This window comes from Endocarpon pusillum (genome assembly GCF_000464535.1).
Source record: "Endocarpon pusillum Z07020 unplaced genomic scaffold scaffold1974, whole genome shotgun sequence".
In the NCBI taxonomy this organism is placed as follows: Eukaryota; Fungi; Ascomycota; class Eurotiomycetes; order Verrucariales; family Verrucariaceae; genus Endocarpon; species Endocarpon pusillum.
In genome coordinates this window covers 2,149-12,256 of record NW_006916111.1, presented here as the reverse complement: position 1 = coordinate 12,256, position 10,108 = coordinate 2,149, and the positions used below count along the sequence as shown (strand labels likewise).

The following is a 10,108-nucleotide window of genomic DNA, read 5'->3' as shown; positions in this document are numbered from 1 at the left end:
TGAGCGAGTGTCAGCGGCGCACGGAGCGCGTGCAGCGCGATCGCGAGGCGCATGCCGGCATTGTCGGCCAGGGCCTGGCCAAGGGCACCCTCGATATCGCCTACCGCTGTCGTTGTGGCGAGAGGATTCTCGGCGAGCTGGATTTCGAGAAGAGGGGCTTGGCGAGGTGTGTCGTCTGTGAGCGCGTGGTGGTGAGGGAGTCTTTTCGGAGGGCGCTGGGGCCGGGTGTTTGAGTGGGGAAGAAAGATGCGGAGCGCGCGGATGCGGGTGCGGGTGCGGGTGCGGATATGATGAGGTGAGGTGAGGTGAGATGAGATGAGACGACAGGACAGGACAGGAAAGGAAAGCAGCAGAAATTGCAGTGTGAAAAGGAGTAGAGGTTGAAATGAGGCGGTAGTCAGTCAGAGAGAGAGAGAGAGAGAGAGAGACACGACAAAAGTCTCTTCCACCCAAAAAACCCAACCCGTTTGTTTTCCAAATTGATCCAGAGCCAATGCCGCCATGCCCGCCATTAATCCCATCCCTTCCATTGATTTTGATATTTCATACCTAATCAAACTGCTACTACTTCCTCCAGAGACAGACCCCATTTATCTCGCCTCGCCTCGCCCTGCCTTGCAACTGTCTGTCCCCAAGTAGTATGAGCTATCCCTGTGAGAATGAATGAGTAGTCTTCTCTGAATAACTAGTATCCTCAAGCGAAGCATGGGATGCAAGGCCGGAAACCCCCACTCTCTCTTCTATACTATACCCATACTATAATTATAATGAATAGCTAGCCAAATCATGTTCTTGACTCCAAGTTTTTTTCCTTCTTCTTCTTCAAAATGCATGATGAATACAACGGCGAGATCGCCCCAGGCCGCGACTATTCATGCTGGGGATTTGCAGGGTGTAAAGATACATATTTTGACAAGACCCTGACGCCGACGTCTAATATCTTCATGCTCCATCTATGTACCTCTATTGATAGTGCCAACGCCAGCCCCCTCGGCACCTTGAAACCAGTCATCCAGAAGCCTGCCAATCTCTTTAAATTTAACCGGCTTGGTCATGAACATGTCAATGCCACTGGCAAATGCACTCGTTTGATCCTGGCTGTTCGCCAGTCCTGTTAACGCCACTATCAATGCCGGTGGTGGTGGTGGTGGTGGTGGTGATGATGTTATGGCAGCCCCTTCGGCCTCACTACTTCCTTTTTCCTTCTCGTATTCCTCCCGTTGTGTCTGCTCAAGCTTGCGGATCGCTCGCGTGGCCTTCAGACCATCCATAACCGGCATGCTGATGTCCGTGAAGATGATGCGGTATGCTGACCCGGGTTTCTCTTTTTGTTGTTGTTGGGCATCGCGAAATGCTTCGACAGCACGGAGACCGTCCTCTGCGCATGTATAGTCGTATTGACGTTTGCGCATGAAGGTTTCCAGGAGGCGGAGATTGATGGCGTTGTCATCTACCAGTAGGAGACGAGGGTTTGGAGGTGAAACACCTTGTTTATGGCCTGAATCTGATTGAGAAGGTGATGATGCTTTTGCTGCATCTTCATGTTCGCAGGGTGGCTTTCTCTGCTGCGGGGTGTCTGCAATATGTGAAGTTTTGGTCGACTGAGATGTGTCCGGGAGATGTTCATTGCTGCTTCTAGGAATGATAACCGGATCTTCTCGCTGTAGTAAATATGATTCAACGTCAAGGTCGGCCTGAAGAGCCTTCAATCTCTCAAGAATGGTCAGTGGTGGAGGTCGGCGATATTGCCCCTTCCACTGTGCGGCGGCTTCTTCACAGGCAGCAACTGCCCTCGCCATCTTTCGTGGACCAAATGGAGCGCTCATGACTTCGAAGGCACGAATAGATCGACCTAGCATATCCTCAACTTCCCTTCGACGCATTTCGCTCGCAAGCAGAGCGATCACTCGCGGCTGCTGTTTCTGCACATCTTCGACATAGGGTTGGATGAAATCGGTGATCCGCTCGTCGACCAGGACGACGACGTAATCAGCGTCGTGAACGTGTTCATCTGATTCTGGATAGGGTCTCATTTGCAACCAATCAACCATGCAATTTGCCACTGACTTCCTGATGCTCTCCTTGATAGTGCCATCGCGCCCTTCGAATGCAGGAGGTTTTACCCTGCCATCAGACTTGAAGCCAATAAATCCCACCCGCATATCTTTGTCAGATAGACAAAGATTTTCAGCTTCAGTGGGTTTTATCGAAGGAACAGAATGCTCGGCAGAGTGATTCTGGTCGCTCCGAGACAGCGGAATTTCAAGCGAGACAGTCGTGCCGACCTAGAGAGCCGTTAGCAGCATCCCTACCGTCCTAGCTTTTCAAGTGCATACTCCCTGTTCCGATCGTACCTCCATGCTCCCTTTCAAATTGTTGACCAAAGACTTGACAATTGACAAGCCTAAGCCGCAACCTGTCGAAAGATGGTCTTCCTGCGAGAAGGGATCGAAAAGTCTCCTCCGCAGAAAATCCAGCGAAATGCCTCTTCCAGTGTCCGAAACACTAAGAGTTATAATTGATGACAACTCGCCAATGTGATCATCAAAATTTTGGACGCCTAATCGAACGCGTATACAGCCGGACGCCGTATACTTTAGTGAGTTGCCCAAAATGTTCATAAGAATCCGCTGCAGTGCTCCTGGTTGAGTCACATAAGTCCAGTCTTTCTGATAGTCGAAATCAAGTATGACTGCAACGTTCTTGTTGAAGCCATACGTATCGTCCTTGTGGCCCCGCTGCTTTGATAGCCACTCACCCTGATCGAGTCTGGCATATGACTCGGCCGAAGACCCAATAACACCATGATCTGACTGCATGTGAGATTTCCCAGCCACTGATCCTTCTACTACCTCCTCGCACAGCTCTGCAATGTCCGTGTTGGCGTACAAGTTTTGCATCTTGGACCCAAATTGTATGCGGTCACTGCACACCGAGCTTCCTCGCTGGGAGGCAGCCTGCGCATCCTGAATTTATCAGTAGAACCTCTTATGAAGATGTACGTTGCGACTACCTTCTCAAAGCTGTTGATTTTAGAGTAATCCAAGACATGCTCAATGACTTGTAGCAGCGTCTTCCCACAGCTGACCTGTGTGCTGATGAGACTCTTCTGATACGTATCCAGGTTCGTATCTTCAAGGAATTCGGCAGCAGCAAGTATTCCATGAAGTGGTGACCTTAATTCATGAGATATCGAGCCTATGAACGCATTTTTGGATTCGTCCGCAGCGACCGCGTTGATTCGAGCGACTTGTGCCCCAACGCTATTGACAAAGCTTTTGACGAAACCAAGCTCAGCCTCAGCAGACAAGATGCGCGTAACGTCCGTGGTGAAAGCAAAACATCCTGCTGTGGCGCGTGACAGCTCTGCTTCGAACAGTGGCACGAACAAGATCTGCCTTACCTAAGGAAGAGTTTTTTTCAGCGTTGCTGCCTCCGCTTTCCTATGTTCATACCCATTTCTTTTACTTCGTGAAGCACTCTCTGAGGCCGAGGGCCGGTCACATCCTCCTTCGTCAGTGGAGGTGGATAATGAATCATCTTCTCGAAACAGCCACATCGTGCCATTCGGGTATTTTCTAGTTAATTGTAGAAGAAAATCTTCTTCCAAGGACGGGAATTCATCAGCATCTTGTGGTCGACTTCCATCCAGTGATGAAGAATTATGGAGCGCAAACCCCAGTACTTCTGCATGGAGTATCATGGAGGCGTTCATGTGCGAATGTGGAACCGTTAAAAGATCCTGCCCGTTTAGCGTCGTTCAACGCTCTCGTGTACGCTGATCCAATGGGTCGCCTGGGGCGTTGTAGCTACCAGTTCGGACAACATGCTCTCGTACCAAGAAGCCTGCTGAGGTATCAAAAAACACGCTGCATCCTTGTCAACATAGAGTGAAACGAACAGCGCCATACTCACCATCCTTGCATTGCCAAGCTGTCTCTAATCAGGTAGGAAGCTCTAGCATAGACAAGATCTCGATCATGCTTGTCCTTTGAATCCATCATTTCCTCATCTGCAGAAGTTTCTGGCTTGGAGACAACAATGTTATCTTCTCTTGTCCTCTTTGCAACCTGAGAACGTTCAGTCACGGTTGGAGTGTAAGAATTAGAGGAACTTCCACCCTGCAGTTGTGCTTGGGCATCGCCTTTGCTCTGATTCGCTGCATCTAAAGAGTGCAAGTGAGCCGGGCCCTTAGAAGCATCACGTGCAGGTGAGTTCCAGTTGCGCGCATCATGGTTCTCCTGAGCTCCATCAATGAAATAGTCAATCGCTTGCACCACCCTCAGGACTTTTTGACGTTCGATGCTCTCCTTCCGTGATTCGAGGTTACGCATTACCAGAGAAGTAATAGCCCTAGAACCAGCGTCAGTCATGCTACCAAGGCAGGATCCACACGAACCGACCGCATAAATCTCATCTGCCCGTTCCTGGGCTCCTGACGAACTTTGTCATCCAGCAGCCACAAAACCCCGATCTTGTGGCTTTTCGCAGTATGAACTGGCGTGCTCCAGAAACTTCTCAAGAAAGGGGGTCCTTTCACACAGGACAGCATACCAAGGCCTGCATCCAGGCTGACATCTGCGATGCCATACAACGGCACTTCAGCACTCTCTTGGACTTTCGTGTGGATGCTCTTCTGACAAAGATTGTAATGCCAATGCCCCTTGTTATAATATTAGCTATCTGTCTGAAACTTTCAGATGAGACAGTGGTACGCACTTGAGTAATATCCAACCACTCACCATCCTTGGATTCCTTGTCCGAGGCAGCTCCATCAAGCTCAAGTGATTGGGTGGATTGTGCAAGAATATACTGGCCATGACGTCCAAGGAGAGATACTCCAACCACTTGTGCATCTAACCTGGTGGCTGCGAATTGGCAAAGGGCAAGCAGTGTAATATCAGGATTCGACGTTTGTACGGTACGGTTCGCGGTGGTAATCTTGGGGGCGTGAGATGGCAGCTTAAGGTGTTGCTCGTCCTGGTCGCCCGTATGTGACTGCCAGCGTAGCCTGCTAGTATCCTCTTCATAAGTGAGATACCTACCATTGAAGGCGTGGTTAATATATCTTCAACGTGCTGGGTAGATCGTACTACCTAAAAAGCTCAACAACTCGCTGACCTTCATCCTCATCCATTATTGCTAACTCATGGTAAACAGGAACGGCATATACAAAATCGATTTCTAGAGGGAAATTGAGGGTCGAGAACATCTGGCACCGCACTCAAGCGGTGGGAACAAAACCGGCGGAATGCGAAATGCGGAATGCAGATCAGGTTCACCACAAGGGACCAGAGGGACCTGTCAAATAACCACTAGCTGCAGATCTTGGGTTTAAGGTTCAGGGTCTAGATCATCGTTTGACCCTAAACCGCCGGTCTGGAACTTCTTGCGAACATTGAGGGGAAAGGGTCAAGAACTCAAAAAGCTCCAAGCGTGTCAACTTACCTCCTGGGGGTTCTTATGTTAGTATCAGTAGCACAACATGTAACAGACACCCGAACAACTGATGGCCTTAAACATCTAATTGCCCTAGTCTTCGCCACATCAAGGTATTCCTAGACTAGATCATAGGTCGCGCAGCCCGCGTCTGTTTCTCGAGAGCCGAATGCCTCATAGGTGGTGGCTTACCGTGAAATATGCTCTATACTGCTAGAGTCTAGCAGAGCAATGGCTGATCGTGGGGTGTTATATCGGACCCTGGTTTGGAGCACGTCTGAGGTATTCTTCGAGATAATTATCGCTGCCACACTGTCGATGCATTCATAGCTTTTGACATCAAGATGGTATTCATTTGCTCCAGACATAAGACCAATATTTTCAAAGAGTGGGCAGAGTGGTTGAATGAGCTAAAGATAGAGCTGTTCATTTCTGAAGGGTCGGCAGAGTGCATCGACCAAGTGTTTTCACCAGATGACGTCCTACCTTTTGACTTTCCCATTAAGCAGCAGGAAATGTGTAAGAGATCACCATTCGAGGGTAAAACAAGTGTGAAGAATGACCCAGCAAGCCAGGCAAATCAGGTGTGAGTGGACTCCTTGAACAGCAGGCGGGTAAAGATTTTCCAGATTCCAGTCAATCAGGTTGTGGCAGACAGAAACTTGAGTAGAGACAGGGTACTGTCACTTTCTTCATAACTTCTGCTCCTCAAGTGAAGAAACTGGTTGGAAAGCAGATGATATTTAGTGGATGTATACAACAGCTGTGTGATTTGGGTGAGCTGACAGTGTAGAGGCACTTGCATACAAGACTTCAAATAATGAAGAAACGATGTTTGAGCTTCAAAGAGTGTTTCCGGAAACTGATCATTGATCCTCAGCCTTTCAGATGTGGCAGACGGACGAGAAGAGGGAAATCCAAAACGCACGAGGAGCATAGCTAAGCCTAAGTTAGGTGGGATCGGAGATATCAAGCACCGCTTTGCCGACCACACTTGCCAGAGCGATAGGAACCATGTGGGACGGGCTCCAGGCTTGATGCTTGATGCTTGTGATTAGTGTTACCCCCGGGGGAGCGTTGGCGTCGAAATCTAACTTGGCAGGTTTCGACTTACTAGTGTAGTTATGGGTTTCCGCCTCAACGTACTCGTAATTCCCCATCCTGCATACGCGCCTCGATGGATTCTGAAGATGAGATGGATTGTGTAACCAGCAAAACATGACAACAGGAAAACAGGACAACAGGGTCAAAGACCACAGTACTACGTAGCAAGAAAGTCATCTTTCCAGATCCACTAATCATGCTTCCGAGATTGAGAACTCTGCAGTCTAAGGGTACGGAGGTCAGGAGGTCCCTGCCCTTGGTCACATGAAATTGCTCCACCGCGTTGAGAGTGGCTGGAGCATGATTTGGGAGTAGGCTGTTGCATGTTCCGTCTTGTCGCCGCGAAGGATCTCATTGCAGGATGCTTTAAATTGAACCGCATGGATTGGCGTCTTTTTGATAGTAACTCAACGATTGTTCCGTGATAAGTTATCAGTACCTAAGAGATGAGTCTTGTATCTGACTGGCAATGCACTGACAGCCTGGCCTACTTGAATCCTGGGTGTGACGTGCACGATCAAAGCTAAATCCGGCTGATTTATTTAGCTTCACTTGATTAACTTTCAGGTCTCGGCGTTGGAGCCAGCCGTTCAATTTCCTCTCTACGCCAACTGCTACTTGTGGCTACTACGTAGTAATCTCCCTACACCAGCAAAATTACGCTGCATGCTGCAACAACAATCTCGGTCTCTCCTCTCTCTCCACCTCTCTGTTACTCGACTTCTTCCCATCCAGCAAATACGCCTCTTCTATCCCTCTAAACTCGGTCTGCGGTGAGTACGAGAGGTCATTGTTCACTCTGTCCCGCATCCTGCCAGCACTACACAACCGGACCGCCAGAGGCTGCGACCGACATGTCAACCACTTTACCGTCATGGAAAGATAGACAACAAGGAACATTTTCTAAATTTCACCTTCGAGTGCCATGGCGATCAATACAACTGCTTGTACCGCATAGATTACGGCGGAAGCTCAGGTCGAAATTGCGAAACCGACAATCGTCGGCATCCTCGTTCACTGCGCTGCAGACGTCCTTCTCCCCCAGCCAGACTATTCGAGCATTACAGTCACATCGCTGGTCATTGTTTGACGGTCAATATTTGCTGCTTGCATTTTTGGGGATATTCTGTCTATGCATTATAGAAGCGCCCGGGGCACTGGTTAAAACTCTAGTGGCTACACTCCTCTTGACCTCTCTGGTCCTTCCTATCACTCGACAGTTCTTTCTACCGTTTCTTCCTATCGCCGCCTGGCTCATTTTCTTTCACGCCGCCCAGTAAGTGCTCCAAATGCCATATGACCTCTTTCCTTCGACTCCAGCCTGATATTTCAGCCCCCAATGCCAAGAACTGAGCCTCCGTAACATCGGCGCGGGACTTTCGGAACAGCCTTGCTGACAGCATCCGTAGATTCATACCAAGCGAATACCGGCCTCCGATATGGGTGCGTGTTCTTCCGGCCCTCGAAAACATCTTCTACGGAGCAAATCTTAGTAACATCCTTTCGGCGCATAAAACTGTTGTACTTGACATCCTCGCATGGCTACCCTACGGCATCATACATTTTGGTGGCCCTTTCGTGTGCGCTATCTTCATCTTCCTCTTTGGGCCTCCGACCACACTTCCGGTTTTTGCCCGCACATTCGGATACGTCAATTTGATTGGAGTCATGATACAAATTCTGTTTCCCTGCTCACCGCCCTGGTATGAGAACATGTATGGTCTGGCCCCCGCAAATTACTCCATTCAAGGTTCTCCAGCTGGACTGGCTCGTATCGATAAGCTTTTCGGCGTTGAGCTTTACACATCGACTTTCACAGCATCACCTTTGGTGTTTGGCGCGTTTCCTTCGTTGCACTCTGGTAACGCAACGATTGAGGCTCTCTTCATGAGCCACCTTTTCCCCCGATGCAAGCCCATTTTCATCGCTTACACGTTGTGGCTTTGGTGGGCAACCATGTATCTGTCTCATCATTACGCAGTCGACCTGGTGGGTGGTAGTCTCCTCTCTGGAGTCGCTTTCTACTATGCCAAATCAACATTCCTGCCACGCATTCAGCCTGACAAGACTTTTCGCTGGGACTACGATTACGTTGAATTCGGAGACACCCCTGCGGAGTACGGGTACGGCCGGGCCGGTCTTGATGGTCTTGAAGCCGGTGCTGATGAGTGGACTGTTGGGTCTTCGTCCTCGATCTCATCCGGATCATTAAGCCCTACTGAGGAAAGCCAACCTCCCTTCAGGGACTTGCAAACAAAAATGGATAGATAACACAATAATTGGGATGTCTCAGCCCACACGTCCTGACTCTACGATTCCTCTGTATATGGCATCACCTCTCCACGTCCTATCATCTCTGGATCTGAAACCCCTACACACCGGCTCGAATTACATCAACTGTGCAGCATTTTTAGCAACGGCGTTGGCATCACGGATCATGGGGCATGCATCGCGGCAAGCCCCGAATTGTACCGATCATGTGGCACTTCCTTTTCATTCAACCTTCTCAGTCGTCAAAAACAACTACCGTTTTCCCGTTGCGATGGGCACCATCCGCCCCGTTAATACCTAATTCGGCACAGCACACAGTGCAAGCGCGCATGTACAGTCGTTCAGAAAGCGTGCTTACCTTTGAGGCTGGCCTTGGACCTTCGCTTGTACAGTGTACACACCCAAAAAAAAGCATCCTGTTTCTGTAGAACATTCGCTTTTTGCAGATACCCAACCACCCATTCGCTTTTTTTCCTTTTGGATAGATCGGAGATGAAGAGCGAGGGAGACAAGGGTACATAGCTCCTCCTACGAACATACAGAGCTCATTCTGGAAGGTTTTTTGTTGCTATACGTGAGGACCGTATTCCTCGAAATTTTCTTGGATAGGAGAATGGGAGGGAGCGGATGGAAAGGGCAAGCGGAAGTAATGAATGAGCACGGCTTCTCAAGTCGACTCTACTCTACCTCACAACTCTAGATTCCGGGACATAGGGCGCTGTTTTAGGCAGTCTTTGACGCTGCTTTCGGCGTCTGTTGCACCACGGGTCATGTGACGTGCTACCACATTTTTTGTCACTTAGTCTAATTTTACTAACATCGTACCTTTAAAAAACACCCCCTCTTCCCCATCTTTCCCTTTTCTGGGCTCTTGGTTTTCAGATCACCAGAAACTGCTCTCTTTAATACGCTATGCTCGCATCTTATTAATGGTGTTACTAGTAGTTATAGAGTTTCTCTTAATTATAAAGATATAATAATCTTTGCTTATTGTATATATTTTCTATTATAGGTTCTCTTAACGAGCATTAATTAGAGCCACAAGTTTATATAACTTTATCCCTTATAAGCCCGAATAGATGTTAGGGCTCAACTGGTTAAGACAAGTCTCAACTAGAAGCTGGGTCCAAGTGGGTTGGTTAGGTAGAACAGGAAGCGCAGTGAACAATACTGATGCCGCCGAAAAGTGCGTCCTAGCGCTAATTTGAAGCTGTATATCTTTCCTAATCGGGTATAGGATAGAGGGTCTAGAGTGGAGAGGGCAGGGATTCTGTTAGCCAATCAATTGCAGCTA

The 10,108-nt window shown here is 48.9% G+C and overlaps 2 protein-coding genes across 2 annotated transcripts; one reads left to right on the top strand and one right to left on the bottom strand.

Moving 5' to 3' along the window:
- Nucleotides 1-953: 953 nt before the first annotated feature.
- Nucleotides 954-5,137, bottom strand: EPUS_08707 (uncharacterized protein; the record flags this gene model as incomplete). Its single annotated transcript, XM_007803094.1, has 9 exons — nt 954-2,285; nt 2,355-2,966; nt 3,014-3,398; nt 3,456-3,742; nt 3,839-3,869; nt 3,916-4,353; nt 4,404-4,663; nt 4,720-5,041; nt 5,097-5,137. The coding sequence occupies 9 exons, from the start codon at nt 5,135-5,137 to the stop codon at nt 954-956; spliced, it is 3,708 nt and encodes a 1,235-aa protein (XP_007801285.1).
- A 2,745-nt stretch (nt 5,138-7,882) lies between these two features.
- On the top strand, nt 7,883-8,814 carry EPUS_08706 (uncharacterized protein; the record flags this gene model as incomplete). The annotated part of the gene is made up of 2 exons (XM_007803093.1): nt 7,883-7,902; nt 7,953-8,814. The coding sequence occupies 2 exons, from the start codon at nt 7,883-7,885 to the stop codon at nt 8,812-8,814; spliced, it is 882 nt and encodes a 293-aa protein (XP_007801284.1).
- Between the last annotated feature and the right edge of the window lie 1,294 nt (nt 8,815-10,108).